This window comes from Henckelia pumila, chromosome 2 (genome assembly GCF_033568475.1).
Source record: "Henckelia pumila isolate YLH828 chromosome 2, ASM3356847v2, whole genome shotgun sequence".
NCBI lineage: Eukaryota > Viridiplantae > Streptophyta > Magnoliopsida > Lamiales > Gesneriaceae > Henckelia > Henckelia pumila.
This window is the reverse complement of record NC_133121.1, coordinates 4,161,655-4,180,739: the sequence shown is the minus strand read 5'-3', so window position 1 is coordinate 4,180,739 and position 19,085 is coordinate 4,161,655. Positions and strand designations below refer to the sequence as shown.

General features: G+C 36.9%; 2 protein-coding genes across 3 annotated transcripts; one reads left to right on the top strand and one right to left on the bottom strand.

Moving 5' to 3' along the window:
* Nucleotides 1-41: 41 nt before the first annotated feature.
* LOC140877530 (kinase-interacting protein 1-like) lies at nt 42-3,732 on the top strand. 2 transcript variants are annotated; one of them, XM_073281068.1, is made up of 2 exons: nt 42-568; nt 1,003-3,732. In XM_073281068.1, the coding sequence occupies exons 1-2, from the start codon at nt 475-477 to the stop codon at nt 3,609-3,611; spliced, it is 2,703 nt and encodes a 900-aa protein (XP_073137169.1). In that variant the 5' UTR covers nt 42-474; the 3' UTR covers nt 3,612-3,732. The 2 variants fall into 2 exon arrangements, with proteins under 2 accessions (XP_073137169.1, XP_073137170.1); XM_073281069.1 differs by having other exon boundaries at nt 450-568; nt 933-3,732.
* Nucleotides 3,733-3,996: 264 nt separating this feature from the next.
* LOC140881989 (protein ecdysoneless homolog) lies at nt 3,997-7,364 on the bottom strand. Its single transcript, XM_073287693.1, has 5 exons — nt 6,153-7,364; nt 5,687-6,019; nt 4,939-5,072; nt 4,567-4,727; nt 3,997-4,437 (listed from the first exon to the last, which is right to left on the bottom strand). The coding sequence occupies exons 1-5, from the start codon at nt 7,268-7,270 to the stop codon at nt 4,264-4,266; spliced, it is 1,920 nt and encodes a 639-aa protein (XP_073143794.1). The 5' UTR covers nt 7,271-7,364; the 3' UTR covers nt 3,997-4,263.
* Nucleotides 7,365-19,085: the final 11,721 nt, after the last annotated feature.

Below are 19,085 nucleotides of genomic sequence, written 5' to 3'. Positions count from 1 at the left end.
AATAATAATATGATTAAAAAAGGTTTGATATTTAAAAATATTCATACTTAAATTAATTCAAAGGAATACGATGGGGGGGTGTAAAGTGCAAAGGTGACAACTTCTTCTTTAGGAATGTGAAGCTGTATAAGGCCAGTGGACGCCACGTTGTTTTAACATAGGAATTTCCGAATGCTTTGTCTTTCTGTTCTATTTAATGAATGGCCCAACACTGATTTTGGAGCAAAACAACCTCGCCACCAATCAAATCTGTCCTATGATGTTTTCGTTCAAACACCAAACTTTTTTCTTGTCCCAAAACCAAAACTGAAATTTCTTTCCTTCTCCTCTGGTTTCTTGAAAACCCTTTCGATCTTTTATTCAGTCTTGAATCTTGTTTTAGTATGTGAGCTGCTTAACTATATATTTCATAATATATAGTTAATTATTAAATGATATAACAAGCAATTTTCCTTTTAAAAAAAATCGGAAAAGATGTTGCAGAAAGCTGCAAACAATGCATACTCATGGTGGTGGGCTAGTCACATTAGGACAAAGCAAACCAAATGGCTGGATCAAAGCCTTCAGGGTAAAGCCACAATTGTTTGATTGTTGTTGTAATAATTCTTTAATAGTTCTAAGGAGATTACTTTAATTTTGTGCAAGTTTGATGCATGATGGTCTCATTTTCTGGTGTTTTTGTTCGTTTCACGTATGTGGATCCACAATTTGAATTGGACATGCGGAAAAAAAAGGGCAAAAAAGTTTATTTTTTTGGCACGGCGGATCGAATCGCTAATGATTTTAATGTTGTTAGAACCTCACATTTCCATCTTTCAATCATGGCCCCGATTATGTTGAATAGGACAGGAGTTGATGTACCAGAATGTTTGGTTCGAGTCACCTGGAAGAGATATTGATGAATCATTTCATTTTCATTTTTCATGCTTTAGGTCCTATAAAATGCATTGTCATGTGACTTGGACATTAGAAACAAACATGATATGGCTTATGGCACTGCAGATATGGAAGAAAAAGTGAACAGCATGCTTAAACTCATTGAAGAAGATGGAGACTCTTTCGCCAAGAGAGCTGAGATGTATTACAAGAGGAGGCCAGAGCTCATCAGCTCTGTGGAGGAAGCCTACAAGGCGTACCGAGCCTTGGCGGATCGCTACGACCTCTTATCCAAAGAGTTGCAGAATGCCAACCATACAATAGCCACAGTATTCCCAGAACAGGTCCAGTTTGCTATGGACGAATATGATGAATCTGCCATGGCAAAAGCGGTCAAGAACTCTCCAATACCGGAGATGAGCACGGGTAACAATGTTCCAAACGTTCCCAAGGCGCCCGCCAAAAACTTGAAAGGGTTGCTAACAACTGCTTCAAAGCAACTGCAATCTGAGAAATTCTCAAACGCCAGTAAAAATGTCCCAAAATCCGGCTTAACCGAGGAAGAAGCTGTGGAGGAGATTGATAGGCTTCAGAAAGAAATTCTGGCCATGCAAACTGTTAAAGAGTTTGTTAAGAGTTCATATGAAAGTGGGCTTGCGAAATACTGGGGAATCGAGAACCAGATTGTGGAAATGCAGCAGAAAGTGAGCAGGTTGCAAGATGAATTCAACGTAGATACGGTTATCGAGGACGATGAGGCAAGAAAGTTGATGGCTGAAACAGCACTCAAGTCGTGTCATGAAACGTTGTCTCAGTTGGAGGATAAACAGCAAAAGTCTATTCTAGAAGCCAGAGAGGAACACGCTAAGATAGAATCTGCTCAAAAACGCCTTGAATCCCTGAGACACGAGTATCTGATGGAACAAATTGATGGTGATGATGACAAAAGTGGGCATGCGGCTGATAAGTCGCAAAGCTCGACTAAAGACACGGTCAAGGCGATACAAGAGACCGAGGGTGCTGAGGTATCAACGGGGCAAGTTAGAGCCGAATTGGATATGGGATCGATGGAGTCTCTCACGGTGACAGAGTTGGTTGAAAAGATTGACAAACTTGTCAACAAGGTGATCACTTTAGAAACTGAGGTCTCGTCTCAAACGGTTCTTATCAACACATTAAAGACTGAATCAGATGATCTGCATGCGCAGATTCGGGTTTTGGAAGAGGAAAAAAATACACTGATAGATGGAACACACATTTTGACCACCAGGTTGAAAGAAATGGAGGAGAAATTGAGAAAGCTTCAGGAACTAAACAAGAATGTCGAAAGCCAAAACAGCACTCTGCAGATGAACTTTGCAGAAGCCCGCAATAGTCTGGATCACCTGTCTGAAAAATTGAGTAGCATTAGGCCAGACGAAGAGTCCGAGGAGATAAATTCATTGCAAGATCAGGAAAAAAAGCCAAGTCCAGATGATGATGAAAAATCTGTTACTGCTTCAAAAACAGAAGACGTGGAGGATGTTAAAGAAATTGATACAACAGTTGAAGATAAGGGTGTGACTAAAAAAACCGTCCCGTTTTCAGACCAGAAGCCGAAGGAAGTCGTTCTTATGGATCAGTCAGATGAGTTGATAAACGCTCAAGGGAAGAAAGGAACAGCAGAGAATGAAGAAGAGCTAAATTGGCAGCAGATGCTCTTGAGTGGAATGGAGGACAGAGAGAAGATTCTACTTAAAGAGTATACGACGATTCTGAGGAATTACAAGGACATTAAGAAGAAGCTCGGTGGCATGGAGAAGCAAGAGAAAGAGAGCCAATTTGACGTCCTATTGCAAATACGAGAGCTCAAGAATGGCATAGCCAAAAGGGACGGAGAAATTCAACGGCTGCGCCAAAAGTTGAATCTACCTCAAGAAAATGAGGATAGCACTCGGCTATCTGAACCTGAATCAAAAACCATGAATTCAGAAGTGAAAGATAATACTTCTAAAATCAAAGAAGACGTAAATTTGGATTTCATGGTTAGGACTCCATCAAGTTGTGCAGTTGAAGAAAAACTTCGTACAGCCATCGATGCCATACTGGATGAGAACCTGGACTTCTGGTTAAGATTTAGCACAGCATTTCATCAGATTCAGAAGTTCAAAACTGAGGTTCAAGATCTGCAGGACGAAATATTGAAGCTTTTAGAGAAAAAGGTTCAAGTGGGAAGTGTTACAAGCGAGCAAAAAACAGAGGTCCGGCCATTTTACAAGCACTTGAGAGAGATACAGATCGAGCTTACCGTTTGGTTGGAGCAAAGCGTACAATTAAAAGATGAGCTGAAACGCAGGTTCTCTTCATTGTGCAACATTCAGGAGGAAATCACTAAAGCTTTGAAGGAGGGCGTGGAAGAAGAGGAAATTCGATTTAGTAGTCATCAAGCTGCAAAATTTCAAGGCGAGATTACGAACATGACACAAGAGAATAACAAGGTTAGAGAAGAGCTACAAACTGGTATAGATCAGGTAAGCACACTTCAGCTTCAAATAGAAAAATCGCTAAGAAAATTGAACGAAGAGTTTGGCATTTCTAGCGATCAACCACAATTGAAGCAATCCATGAGCAGGTCGAAGATCCCTTTACGTGCATTTATCTTCGGAACAAGAGAAAAGAAGCAGAAACATTCTATATTCTCATGTATGCATCCGAATAGAAGATTCCATCTCCTAAGGGGTGGCACACCTCCCTGAAATCTTCGTTGTTCATTTGTTGTCCAGTTCTTTTTACCTCATGTTCCATGTAGATGACAATGTATTTACCTTTATTTTGTTTCCTGGTTTTTAAGCAAGAACTGCTTGAGCTGTAAACTATCTATTTTATACAGGCTTGTAAAGATTTTTATCGTGTTCTCTGCCACTTGGTAACCCGTTAACGGACGGACTAGTTTCAGTGTTCTTCCTTCAACTACCTTGTACTCGTTAAATTTTGGAAGGCTGGCAGTTATTGTGTTCCTCTATTCATTGAGGATGCGTTTGGTTAATTTCATTACCCTTGGATTTCAAATGTTTTGATTTAAAATCTCACAAATCCATCAATGCAAAATGTTGGTGCTTTATTTTTCACCAATGATGGCTTTTAGACACATATTGAACACAGGGTCAGTAGCTCCAACATGAAATTGATGTTAATTACTTAATTCATTTTGGCTATAGGATTAACGACGCTTCGTTTGTCCTTCAATTACTTCTATATATTATACATCATATTGTATGCGACAAAATTGTCTTCAAGCATTGAAAATTTATCACATTATCCCCTTGAGAGCTCCATTTTGATAAAGGTACATCACCACACCTCACCTTGGCCCATTGAGTTGCTTATAACTTTGGCTCTGGGAAATGGTTATTTGTCTTTACCAGCATCTTTAGGTAGTTTTACGCCCATTAGTCCAAGTAGATTTGAAGCAGGACCGGGGAGCCCTTCTTGAAACGAAACGGACTCGAGCAAATTCTTTACTAGGTTGAAATCAACATCCACAGGAGTGAGCTCCATCTCATCGCTCACACCCGAAGTTCCCTGCACATTCAGAGGGCATATTTATTAACATAATATAATTTAATAGTTGTAAAGGTTTTATTCTTTTTAAGGGAATCTGCAAAATGCTTAAAGCCTACATCTTCAACCTAATAATTTCTTGATCATTACCTCATCTTTCTTCCTTGAAGGCTGTTCCTTTGCATGAACAAAAGTTTTGTTCAGTGTTGTGGCTTTCAATTCCTGGTTCAGGGCATCCGAATAGGAATCCATGAAACAATCCCCACCATTTTCAATGTCCTCTGAGTGGTCACTGTAGTCCTCGTAGTCATCTGCAAGTTATACCCTCTATCAGATAATATCCTCATCATACCTCTGACCTCGTTGTTCAGAAATATAACAAACAGTAGATAGGATAGGATGCTGAGGATTGCACTGAGTTCAAAAAATGTTGGGGATTGCAAAAGAGTTCAAAAAATCAACATCATTTACGTTTGCAAAATGTGATATGTCACTGTTCATAAGATGAATTTAAAAGATTACCAAAATCCAGGTCCGATGTAGACTCTTCTTCAAGATCAACATCACTTCCATCATCTTTAGAACCATGCAATCCCATAACCGACTCTATGTGCTTCATAAATTGATCCGCGTCAAAATCCAAATCTTCTAGGTTTCTGACGAAACAGCGCAAAAATAACAAAAGATGATGCTTAACGTTGACACAGTTCTGCGGTTAGGATGCGTAAATTTGAAGGTGAAAATGGACAGGAAACTTGAGAAAAATTCACATCCAGTCATCCAGAGCACACAGTGCAAACAACACAAGGCAAAGATTTCAATTGCCAAAGAAGTACAGGAAAGCATTTTCATTTCACAAAAAAGGGTGCGGAAATAAAAGCCAACTACATTTTTATTGCTTCATTTTACTTTCACGGGAATCCCTAATTTCCATCATTTCAGCATGTCAAACTAGTACACTCCAGCCCCCACAAAAAAAATAAAGGACAAATTTTGACAATGCAGGTTGCCTTGTATCCCAAATAAATCAGTAGCTAAAGAAACCAAACAGGAAGTTAAAAGTTTCAAAATCAAATGTTTGTTACTGGATGTGATGATCATGCATATGCAGTGGTCAAAAACTTATAAAGTACGAACAAAACACATACTCAAATTTGTCTCAAAGTTGCCCAAAACATGAAAGGGAAGGGAACCACTACCTAGAGATGAGGAAAAAAGAAAGTAAAATCACGACTCTAAAAGACAAATGGAAAAAATGTGGAAACGTTACCCGTCCTTAGGAACCTCAGCACCTTCATAACTTGAAATTTTTCTAACAAATGCGTCCATAGATTTGGTGATATCCCCAAGATCACAGTCGTCAAAACTTTTGTCCGAATATCCATCCTTCTGCTCTTTCAAGTCGTGTTTCTTCTTCCGTTTCAAATCATAGAATTCCAGCTCCTTTTGCCTCTCCTGAAGGACAGCGTTTAATTCATCTTCCCCACCATAAAGCCATGAATCATCGTCTGATTGAGGAAGCTCCTGACCCTTGAAATCATCCACCGAATGAGGAAGTGCGAGTATGTCATCTATGCATCTCACAAGAGCATTCAACACTTCACTGTATAAATAAATACATGCCGCATGAAATAAAGATTTATGCATATCTACACATATACAGAGAGAAATAAACTTGTTGCCCAATAAGAGAAACATAATGGCATAAAATTCACACAAACAGAAACCCAATTTACCTGGCTCTACCTGGAAAAAAACTTTTCTTGTAATTTTCCTCAGCATTTTCTAACAGTCTCTTGTATTCTTTCGACCCCTGCAAAAGCCCTTCAAATAGCCCACTCCTCTCCAGGCTCTCCCTGTAAACCTCCCAAGTACTCCCCTTCCCTTCATCCGTTTGTTTCTTCCTCAGCTGATACATCATCTCGAACCCACAGGCGATCTTCATCCCAAGCTCCGCCTCCACATACTTCCCAACATTGCTCCTATCAGGCATAGGATAGCATCGCGGCGCCTGAAACCTCTGCTGCACCAACTGCGCATACATGGCCCTAGACATCCTCACAACCACCTCCACCATCTCTTCCTCCTTCGCATTGGGCAAAAACTTCTCCATCTTTGCCGCATACTTCATACCGTCAATATCCCTGTCATAGAACCCCTCCACAGCAAACGATACCAAGTTTGGCTCTTGCCTCAACACCCACGCTACAGACAAGGGGGCTGTAATTCTAACTCTATGAACGTTCCTGTAAGCACGCTCCGGATACTGCCCAATTTTGTTGCTCAAATGCAACTGAACGGCATCCGGTGCCAGCAAGCTAGGATCATCATCTCTGCTCACCAAAACCCTTAATGAGTCCTCCAAATCAGGCGTAGCGGGAAAAAGGGATTTCGGAATTATATGTAGGAGGCCACGGCGGATGAACACGCGGTTCATAGAGGTATCTGGGTTGAGCCATTTAGGGAGGTGGAAGGCGGACTCGATGAGCAAGAACTCGCCGTCAGAATCCCAAACTCGGACAGAAAGGTTAGGGAAGGTTCTGGAGATGTGGAACAGAAGGTAGACCACGAACCATTCGTCTTCTAGGTTGTCACCGAAGCGGAGATGGCCGGAAAGATGCGGAATTGGCGGAGAACTGGATATGGAGAGAGTAAATGGTTGATGTTGCCATATGTATGGGGCAATTATCGGGTGAAGGAGGTCGACAATTCGGCGGTGGACGGACCCGAGTTCAGCGGCAGAGGTGGTGGAGGAGGATGAGTCCGGGTAGATGGCGTAGAAAACGGTGTCGTCCGGGGGGCCAGTGTTTTTCAGAGAGAAAATCGAAGAAGAGGACGAAGCTCCTTCCGCCATGGCCGCCCGAAGGTCCGTGTTCCGTCAATGGCGATGAATTTTGGCGGTTTATGTTGGGTTTTTGGGAACGGTGTCGTACGAAAGAAGATTCTGGGTTTTGGAGGAGAAGAATACTACGGCTGGAAAATGGGCTACCCCAACTATCTGGAGATGGGCTATGGTTTAAGGCCCAAATGAAACCATATATCATATTCATATAACGAACCATTCCATCTACATATCAGGCCCAAGACCCATGTATATTATTAATACATGGGGCCTTTCGATACTAAAATTAAATCAAATTAGAGCAAAGAAAATGATCGAAAATGATACTCTCTATGCATTGGGCTATAAAAAAATCGAGCCAGTTTGTGAATTTTTCGAACTTTTTCGATAAATATTTTACTCGTATTCGAAGTTGTTAAATTCGATCCAAATGTATTTTTTTTTATAGTTAGCGAGTTGTTCATGAGTTTTAGTGTTTTATTATAATTAAATAATAATAATTATTATATATTAAATATATTTACATAGCGTGCCCTCTAGGATATTTCGAGCTTCTGAGCCTTCATTATCGAGCATTAATGTTCAAGCAATAGTTTGAAAGTAGCTTGCAAATAGTTTCAAATGTTTCAAGTCAAACTCGAATTTTATTTCGAGCCGAAATTTAAACTAAAAAAATTTACACTTTTGAAGTTCGAATCAAACTCAAATATACTTAATTCAAATCAAACTCGAATCCTAAATTTTTAATAATATTTGGTTCAATATGATTTGGTTTACGCCCTTATGTATGCACATGATTTTGAGTTCGTTGCTGATTGCTTAAGTTTGAAATCATGTTATAATTTTTTTATCTTAAAAAAATACCTATTTTATTGCCAAAAAAAGGACATGGTCAATACACAAGATGATAAATTACTGAAATTTTCAAATATTAAAAAGATATATTATTAACATTAAAATTTGACACCACCAAAATTAAAAGGATCAAAAATACAATTTTTCCCAAATAATATACCCGATTTAGTAGTGAAACAATATAAACATCAAGCTCGCATAAAAATCTTTAATGGGTTAAACTTCGTGTTTAACTGATGAACTTTTTGGAAGCAATCTTTGGACAATACGATGAGAAATAAAGGAAATATTAAAAAAAAAACGAATAGTGAGAGATTACATAACAAAGATTTTGTAATTATATAACATCGTAATGATCCTCAATATTTTGTCATGGTACGGTAGCCGAAAGAGACATAAAGCGCACGTGCGAGTCCCCCCCGAATAGCGAGTTAAGCTACCACGCACGTGACTCCCAGTCAACGGTCAAAAGGTTGTAATTAATTATATTTACGTTCCAGATAAAATAATTAGTGCCCCCTTCTTTAACCCTAAGATATGTACCAAAACGGTAATTTTAATCAAATCCACACCGTATATTTTCCTTTATTGGGATGGTCGAGTCGATTCTGTTGACCAATGCGAGCCGTTGATTGCATGTTACTACTGATTAACAATAATTACATATGGTAATTAAATAGGCATTCATGCGATTGAATGCGAAATCTCAGCGTTTACTTTTACGGCTATAACTGTGTTTACGTCACATTTATGTGTGTATTTTAAATTCATATATTATATTATTTGTTTGAATAAATGTTCGATAAATTCCGGATTGTTTGGGGTAATTTAATTTGGATTATTTTTATTTTTTAAACATAGTTTGTTCGTTTTAATTTTAGTAGTTTTCCTCGAATCCTAAAACAGATTTAATATGAATAATTTTGATCTTTGATATTTCTATAATAAATTATTCGTTTTAGATCAAACTTTTTGCTTTAAAATTAAATTGATTTGTGAGACTATTTCATAAAAATTTTCGTGTTATTATACTACGTTTCGACGCATGCTCTACATTGATTTTTGAAAATTTCTTTTATAATTTAAATTATAAAAACTGACCCGAGTAATTTTTTACAGTTTTTTTTTCCATTTTTTTTAAATTGGGTCAGTATGTGTCTGTAATTAGTAAAGGTAATTTGACAATTTTGATAAACCACATAGCTATCTTGACGATTTTCAAAATCATAGATGTGGTTTGGCGATTTTCAGTAGTGTCATTTCAATATTAGTTGGCGTACTAAAATTTTATCTTTATTATTATTCACACTCATAATATATAGTGGATATATATATATACACACACAGTATACACACACTTTAATATAATATAGAGATATTTGAGAATATGTTTATTATAATTGGAATTCGAGTTCGATAAATAATGTATTTGACAGAATAAAAGGATAATAATATTTTGCCAATGAGACATATTTTGTGTATTTATTTATTTATTTATTACTATAAAAACGATCTTTTGTTCGTTATTTCATTATTTTTATGTCAATTAATTTTACATTAGGTTATTAAATGTGTATACAGTACACATCAGAATTGTCCGTACAAGTAATTTTATGTCAATAAAACATCAAAGAAATCAATATGAATTTATACGCAAAATGTGTAATGGGAAAGGTCGGCTTAATAGCTCATAAAAAAAATTAAAAAAGGAAGAATAAATTTTAAACAAAGGTCGGCTCAAATCTCATCCAAAACCCGAGGAGGGGCTAATATTTAAATTAATTTATCAATAAACCAGTCAAAAACGAAAATAACGTGAGAAAAATGACATTAAAAGATATAACTCCAAGAGGGGCTAATTTTAAATTAATTTCTCAATAAACCAATCAAAAATGAAAATAACGTGAGAACAATTATATTAAAAGATATAATTCCAATTATTTGGCTGAAAACATAAAATTTAAAGGTGGTTTGAAATTTTGAAAAAACTCCACCACCATGATTATTTTACAGAATCCTTTCTCACTCTATATATATGTATATAACATAATTTACAGTGACTTTATCATTTATGCATATATTGAGCGTTTAAAAAATAATTTTCTGTCTATAATAAAATTATGAATTTCTGCGTAAATATCTGGGATTTAGGGCTGATTTTTTAATAAAATTTTAATAATTAATTGGAATAAAAGATAAATTTTCCATTTTAAAAATTTTATGGTAATTTGTAACTAATTTATAAATTTATTGTGATATAACCATCATTTAGAATAGATCGTGGATCACTTATTTTAATTAGAGATCACAAACAATTAAAAAATAAGTAACGTGATTTCATGAAGAATACCGGAAAAAGCAAAATAATTAACAACTCTCATAATTTTATGCTTAAAGTTAATGCATGTAGCCTGTAGGTATGAAATATCATATTTATATTTCACAAAATGACAAATAATTTATTGTGGATCGATTTTCATCGCAATTTCATAACATTAAACAATTTTATACGACAATATTGAATCCAAATACACACAGAAATTATCAAACCACATGTCTTGTACAAATGTAGACTTTGTCTTCCGGACATGCCATTAATTCGATGAATTCGCATGCGCTTCTTTTGGCGTCGTTTGAAGTATTTATTTTAAAAACCTACAAGTTTCCCTTGTGTCACTTGAGAAAGAGGTAATAATTCCGCAAAATTACAAAGTAAGCGAGGATCTATTTTAATAATATCATATAATATATATATATATATATATATATATATATATATGATAATAAATTTTATGTATCATACGTAAAGACAAGGGGAAGAATTGGTGAGTGTGAACAAAAGATGTCCCTTTCGCCGTGAACACTTCGAGAGGCCACGTCCCCTGGCGGAATCCACCAAACCCCACATGGACCACTGCCCCTTTCACTCAATTAATTCAATTTTTTTTTTTTGTAAAATTTGATTTATATATCATGTTAATTTTATTCATATTTATAAAAAAAAATTGATATAAATGGTCCAAATAAGATACATTATCTCACAAAATTGATCCGCGAAACCATCTCACATGTGTTTTTGTGTTTTTTAATGTTTTTTTTTGCAAACGAAACACATCACGAGTTTATTGAATAACATATTACAACTAGGATTTAAAATAGAGCATTTATATTTGACTGCTGGTTGTGGATGTCTTCGTGCATGTGTAGCAACAAGTTGGTTGGAAATTTGAGTAATTATTTCATGATTTGGGACTTTTAATCACAAGTCAATGGAATTGATTTGATTTATGGCCCGAAAGAGAATTAAAGTGGAATGTGTCTCGTATTGATAGTGAAATAAAGATTTGTTTGCTTGTATGAAGTTGCATGTGATCATAAAACGAACATACAACTATACAAGATAGTAAAGGGAAGAGGCTCTCTTTCATGTGTGGTGCACACATAGTACTTGTGCTGAAAAATATTGAATCATCTTCGAATGTGATTACACGATTGCTGAACCGATCAAAGACCAATTAGTTCCTACATGGTCTCTAAAAGAATAAAAACACATCTACGAGTTAATCTTGTCTTTAATATCGTACTATATAAATGCACGCATATCACGGGCTATATTGATGGATTTTGTGTAAGATGTTTCTGGGCACGATGCATCGAGAATGCTCATGTTTATTTTCAAGTTGGATGTATGCACGAAATTATAAATAGAAAGTGAAAGTTCTTTCTTATGTGGTTTAATTTCCCATGTATTTAGGTATACTCGTCCTTATTGTTTCTAAGAAATATCAAAATTACTCTTATAAAAATTTGTCAACAACTCCTATGTTCAGATACAATATATCGGCCGACTAGTTGGAAATGAGAATTCGGTTTTGAAAGGAATTTTATTCCTTGATATTTTCAGCCCTTAATTAATTGGATATTATAAGATTTTGCTTTCTAGACAAGATAAAATATATGGTAAATATCATATATATATATATATATATATATATATATATCGATTATGTTAAAGATATATTTGCCAAGTTTAAATCATGTCTTGATAAGGTGATTATTTGATATAATATAATTTGATATTATCAAGATTTGATTTGCAAGATTTGATAGAGTTTATTTCCTACTAAAAGATAGTTGCTTATTCTTGTAGGACTCTATCTAAGGAAATCTTCAAGATTTGAATACTAATCTATAAAAGGGGATTTCACGCACAAGATGAAAGAGAGCTTCAGACGTACAATTCTCTGCGCATACGCTGAAGAATTCTGTTGAAGAATTTGAAAAACTCTGAAGCAAGGTTTGCAGCCATCGTTGTTGCATGTCCACGTGTTGCCGTTCGTATTGAAGACATCAGAGACAACACTGTGGGAACTGTGTTGTTGAAGATTTTTTCTGTCTTTTCAATTTAGGCTACGAGAGTTGCATCCAATTTCTTTTATACTCTGTTGTATTTTAGGATGCAAGTTTGATTTCTCAACTTGTTGAGAAATTTAGGGTTTAATGACTTTTCGTAAAATTACTAGAATTGCTTTGTAAGATTGATCTTACGTTTACTAATAATATTTAGCCCTAAGGCACTCGCACGAGTTTTTATACTCGTGCAAAATTATTTATTTGTATTTTATTTACGCTTTAAATTTTCGCTGCATTGTGTTGTCTGTGGTGCTACAACACAAATGAAAACACTGCCTATTTTACATAACCAACCACGAACACCGTTTTTTTCACATGGCATCAGAGCCACCACTTGACTTTACTAAGTGAGTTCCTGGTTTGTGTTACAGGTTAGTTATGGACACTCCGTACACAAGTGCAATTCGTCCACCTATTTTGGATGGAACAAATTACGGCCCTTGAAAATTGAAGATGAGCATGTACATCCAATCCATTGAGTTCAGGGCTTGGCAACGTGTTCTTGACAGTTGGTCACCACCTATGAGAGATGATGATGTAACAGGGCCAAAGCCAAGATCACAATGGACAGCCGAGGAGAATACTGCGGCTATTTATAACGCTAAAGCTCTTAATGTTATGTTTGTTTTTGTTGATATGAATATGTTTAATCTAATTGATACTTGTACTTGCGCTAGAGATGCTTGGAAGAAACTGCAAACCCACTGTGAAGGCTCGGCAAGTATTAAGAAAACAATGATGCGTCTCATAACTTCAAAATTTGAGAAAATGAGAATGGAGGAATCTAAGACCATCATGGAATATAATGGAAGATTGAAGAGTCTGGCAAATGAAGCATCTGTTCTTGGTGATCCTATTTCAAACGAGAGACTTGTGTCCAAAGTGCTTCGTTCTGTCCCCAAAAGATTTCACACCAAGGTTTGTGCTATAGATGAATCAAAAGATACATCTATAAAGGGTTTGGATGAGTTAATTAGTTTTCTTCGCACCTATGAGATGGAGTTAGAAGCCGAAGATGACTCAAAAGGTAAGTCTATTGCCTTTCAAGTATCTAATAATGTTTACAATGATTTTTCTGAAGTTCAACATGAAGTAAAGGAATCTGATCTTGAAGAGAATTCAATTGCTTTGATCTCGAAGAAGTTCACTGATTATCTCAAGATAATGAAAGAAAAGAAGGATGTGAAAGGTACATAACCTTCAAAATTTCCTAAACTGTCTACTTCAGAGAAGCCTCAAAAACCTGCTGCTACTCGGGGATCTCGACAAAGGTATGAAGGTAAGGTTCAGTCCTCAAGTAAAAATTTTGATAATGTTCAATGCAGAGAATGTAAGGGATATGGCCACTATGCTTATGAATGCGCAAATCGCCTTCGGAAAGGTATGAATGTGTCTCTAAGTGATGATGATTCGGAAGAAGAACAAGAAAAGGTTGAACATGCAGATCTAATATCTTTTACTGCTTTACTGGAAAGTAAGAAAAATTTTCAGATCAATCCACTCGGTGTTGGCTCCGGTGTTGCAACACCTGGATGCAACACAGTTCAAAAATCTGTTTGTTTTGTTGCTTCTAACCTTGATAATTCCAGTAATCATGAAAAACAGGTAGCTGATCCTTATACTCTGGAAGGTATTCAAAAACTCTATGAAGAGTTATACTGTGATTGGAACAAGAGGAATCAGTTGAACACAACCCTCACAAAAGAGAATACTGAATTGAAAGCTGTTGTGGCTAGATTGGAAGTTCTCATGAGTAAGAAAGATCTGGAATTAGGGTTGCTGAATTCTGAACTTGAAAGAGCAAAACAACACTTGATAAATTTAATTCCAGTTCAAGCAAACTTGATTCCATTTTGACTATGGGTAAAAATGATAAGTTTGGTATTGGTTTTAAAGAAAGTGTTTTTGAAACTGGTGAATTTTCCAAAACACCAGTGTTTGTGAAGAAAAGTAATGATTCCTTGAACCATCCTTCAACTACTTCGAAAGGTAAGAAACCCATTGTTGAAAAGAATGTTTCTGTCCATAAGCCAAAACAATAGAAGCGTCCTTTTGTATGTCACTATTGTCTCAAATCTGATCATATCGGGCCTTTTTATCGAAAGCTGAAGAATGACTATGTGTTGTGGGAATCTAAGCAGGTGTTGCCCAACACCAAGAGCAACACTGGCAGAAAGAGGCCCACTGTGAATAAAGTTTGGATACAAAAGCCTGATGTTAGATATTTTGTTATTTATACTTCCTTGAAAGCTAACACTGCAGGTAATTGGTATTTTGATAGTGGAAGCTCTCGGCACATGACAGGCTTGAAAGATCACCTCACTGATTACGTTGAACAAAATAGTGGTAGAGTGACCTATGAAGGTGGTGCAAAGGGAAGAATTGTTGGCAAAGAAACACTCAATGTGGAAGGATTTCCAAAGCTTCATAACGTCTTACACGTTGAAGGACTTAATGCAAACTTAATTTCAATAAGTCAACTATGTGTTGACGACTTGCATGTGAAGTTTGATAAGAATACTTGTGAAGTTTTTGATAATACTAATCGTTGTGTTATAATAGGTACAAGATCAGTGGATAATTGCTACCAACATGTAGACACTCAAAGGTTGATGAGTTTAGTCTATGGCACCAAAAGCTTGGACATGTGAATTTCAAGACCTTGAAAAATATGAGTAAGTTTGAAGCTGTCAAAGGTCTTCCAAATCTAAAGTCTGGTGTTCCATGTGTTTGTGGTGCATGCCAAAAAGGTAAGTAAACCTGTGTTGCGCATCCCGTGTTACAATACTGTGGGACAACACGGTGTCTTGAACTTTTGCACATGGATTTGATGGGTCCTATGGAAGTCGAAAGCTATGGAGGTAAAAGGTATTCCTTGGTATGTGTTGATGATTTTTCTTGTTTTACATGGGTAAGGTTTTTTAGAGAAAAATCAGATACTTTTGATGTTTTTAAGAAGTTGTTTACCAAGATTACTAACCTACACACTTTGACTGTAGCAAGGATCAGAACTGATCATGGAAAGGAATTTGAGAACTCATCTTTTTCTTCTTTGTATGATAAGAAGGGTATCTCACAGGAGTTCTCTGCCCCAAAAACTCCTCAAAAAAATGGAATTACCGAAAGGAAGAATAGAATGTTGCAGGAGATGGCTAGGGTGATGATGAGCTCAAAAAATATCTCCAAGAGATTTTGGGCAGAAGCATTAAACACAGCATGTCATATTTCCAATCGTGTGTATCTGAGAAGTGGTTCTTCGATGACTTCCTATGAAATCCTCATGGGAAAGAGGCCAAATCTCACTTATTTTCATATATTTGGATGTGTATGCTATGTTTTGAATGATAGAAATCACCTAGCAAAATTTGATTCCAAAAATGATAATTGTTTGTTCCTTGGTTATTCTACTAATAGTCGTGCATATAGGATGTATAACCTTAGGACCAGAATAATTATGGAACCTATTAATGTTGTTTTTTATGATGGTGCAGATCTCAAAGGAAAAACTGCTGAAGATGATATTGAAGACTTGCTGGAAATTCCTCCCGGAGAACACAGTGTTGTCCCGGATGTTACAGCACCAAACACAACACTGATTCCTCCAAAAACTGTCCATGAGGAAAATTTCCAAAGTATCGAGGAAGCTGAGATGATTACTGAAAAGGACATTCCAAGCAAGATACAGAAGAATCATCCATCATCACAGATTATTGGAGATGTTCATGGAACAAGGCAAACCCGAGCTAAGGACAAAGTTGACTACCGCAAGTTGGTTGGGTTAATATGCATGAGTTCCGTGTACTCACAGGTAATGCATTCTTGTTTTGTTTCCAATATTGAACCCAAGAATGTCAATGATGCTTTGAATGATGAATTTTGGGTAAATGTCATGCATGAAAAACTTGAGCAATTTGTCCAAAATGATGTGTGGTTTTTGGTTTCACCTCCTGATCATGGTAATGTAATTGATACAAAATGGATTTTTAAAAATAAAACCGATGAATCAGGAAACATCATTAGGAACAAAGCAAGGTTGGTTGCTCAAGGGTATACGTAGGTTGAGGGGGTTGATTTTGATGAGACCTTCGCTCCTGTTGCCCGCATTGAGTCAGTCCGACTATTGCTAGCTATTGCATGTCATATGGATATAAAACTTTACCAAATGGATGTGAAGAGTGCATTTTTGAATGATATTTTAAATGAGGAAGTGTATGTGAAGCAACCCAAAGGCTTTGAGGATCCACATCACTTGGATCATGTTTACAAGTTAGAGAAGGCACTCTATGGCTTGAAGCAAGCTCCACGAGCATGGTATGATAGGTTGACCGAGTATTTGCTCGAAATTGGCTTCAAACGAGGTGAGGTTGACAAAACCTTTTTTATTCAAAAGGTCAAAGGTGAAATTCTTATTTGTCAAGTCTATGTGGATGACATTATATTTGGCGCTTCTTCTCAAAAGCATGTTGATAGTTTTGTTGAATGCATGTCTTCTACGTTTGAAATGAGCATGGTAGGAGAATTAACTTTTTTCCTTGGACTGCAAGTTAAACAATCAAATGATAGGATTTTTCTTTGTTAAAGTAAGTATGCAAAGAATTTGGTGAAAATTTTTTGCAAAGAGAATGTTAAGAACATGAAAACTCCTAAGGGCTCGAGTGAAAAATTAGGAAAAAACAGTGTTACGGCTGGTGTTGACAACACCATGTATCGCAGCATGATAGGAAGTCTTTTGTACTTGACTGCTAGTCGTCCGGATATCATGTTCAGTGTGTATTTATGTGCTAGGTACCAATCTGATCCAAAGGTAACCCATTTAAAAGTTGTTATGAGAATTTTGAAATATGTTTCGGGTACATTGGATTTGGGATTGTGGTATATGAGGGAAACCAACACTAATCTTGTAGGTTTTAGTGATGCTGATTGGGCTGGTGATGTGAATGATAGAAAGAGCACTACGGGTGGGTGTTTTTACCTTGGCAATAATTTGGTTTCATGGTATAGTCGTAAGAAAAATTATGTGTCACTTTCGACTGCTGAATCTGAATATATGTTACATTCTGTTTAGGCATAAAATAGGACATGCATATGCATTTTTGTTAATATGGTTCTGTTTTTGGGTAAGCTTCTAAATAGACGAATTTTGATGCTTTACCCTATTTACTAAAAATTGAATTTTTGTGATTGCCATTTGTTTCAGTGGAGTTAGGCTGATGTGGAGGTAAGTCTGGAAGATTTGAGCTGAAATATCTATCTCGGATAATTGCCTTATTTATGGGATTGTATCTCTTAAATCTCGGCTTTTAAAATTTTGGCCGTTTAGGAAAGTTACCGTTGTAACTTGAGGGAGATCAGGGATCAGGGTAATTATGGGTTTGTTAGAAGAATATTACCGTTTGTGATAAGGGTTCTATATATAAGTTTTCGTGATTATCGGGCATTATCATCTTCTCAATTTGCTTTATTCCCGATCAAGTCTTCTGCAAACCCTACATCCTTCTTTCTGTAAAATTTTTATTTGTTATGGCAGGCTTTGATCCATAGTATATTAGAAGCTAGATGGGCCATAAAAAACCCGATGTTGTCGCCAGTGTTGCAACACCGGAGAACCCAACTTCCACCCCTTCTTTGCCGATCGTTCCAGTACCCATGGAAACCGTTCCTCTTGCTGTTCTCATGCCGGGAGAACCAGGGAACGCAATTGATTTGGAGAATCCTCCTGATTTCTCCGTTTTGAATAGGGTCAATCTTCCTCCATTGATGGCTTGCCGATCAAAAAGGCAGGCAGGATACAACCCTGATTTCACCCAGTCTAAAAGGTTTTACAAGGGTCCTCGCATCTCCATGGCTGAAGAAGATCGCAGCTCCGGTGACGATTCTGATGATGTCAACTACAAATTTGTGGCGAGGAAGAATCCCTCTAGTTCTGCCACTGCCTCTGCCTCTGCTCCTATTGTTGAATCTGCGTCTGAGAGTGATGATTCAAGCACCTCTGGTGATGCTCCACCTAAGGATGCTCCTGAAAAAACTGCACCTCAGGAACCTGCTGGTTCCAATGAAGATGCCACCTTGGCACAAATTTTGGAAAGCCTGAAGCAAGGAAAGGCTTCCTCGTCTGGTCCTCCCTCTGCTCATCTCTCCGATGATTAGCCTGATGCTGAGATGATGGAGGAGTTTGCTGCAAACAAAGCCCATCAAGCTAATGATCCTTCTTCCTCTTCTTCTTCTGCTGACTCTGATGCTGACTCTTCCGATAAGAGTGCTAATATTGGAGATGAAGAAGACTCTGAAGATATTTCCAGCATGGATGCTGATGAAGGGCCTCTGGATCAGGAGGTTGTGTCTACTGCTGATGCCCGTGTTGCTGTTGGTGCTGACAACACCACAGACAACACTGTTGATGAGGACTATGACATGGATGCTGCTCATTTCCTCATGTTTTATTCTGGTGATGATGCCGCTGTTTGGCCTCTTCTCGCTCATAGAGGTCTACTGGATGAGAGGAACATTGATGTACTCTCCTATGATAGGTACAATTTGATTAATTTTTTGAAGCTTCGAC

Coding starts and splice junctions, on each gene's coding strand:
- LOC140877530 (XM_073281068.1), top strand. CDS start 475: ATGTTGCAGAAAGCTGCAAACAATGCATACTCATGGTGGTGGGCTAGT. Junction 569..1,002: donor GCTGGATCAAAGCCTTCAGG/GTAAAGCCACAA, acceptor ATGGCACTGCAG/ATATGGAAGAAAAAGTGAAC.
- LOC140881989 (XM_073287693.1), bottom strand. CDS start 7,270: ATGGCGGAAGGAGCTTCGTCCTCTTCTTCGATTTTCTCTCTGAAAAAC. Junction 6,020..6,152: donor TTTTTTCCAGGTAGAGCCAG/GTAAATTGGGTT, acceptor TTATTTATACAG/TGAAGTGTTGAATGCTCTTG. Junction 4,438..4,566: donor CTTCAAGGAAGAAAGATGAG/GTAATGATCAAG, acceptor CTGAATGTGCAG/GGAACTTCGGGTGTGAGCGA.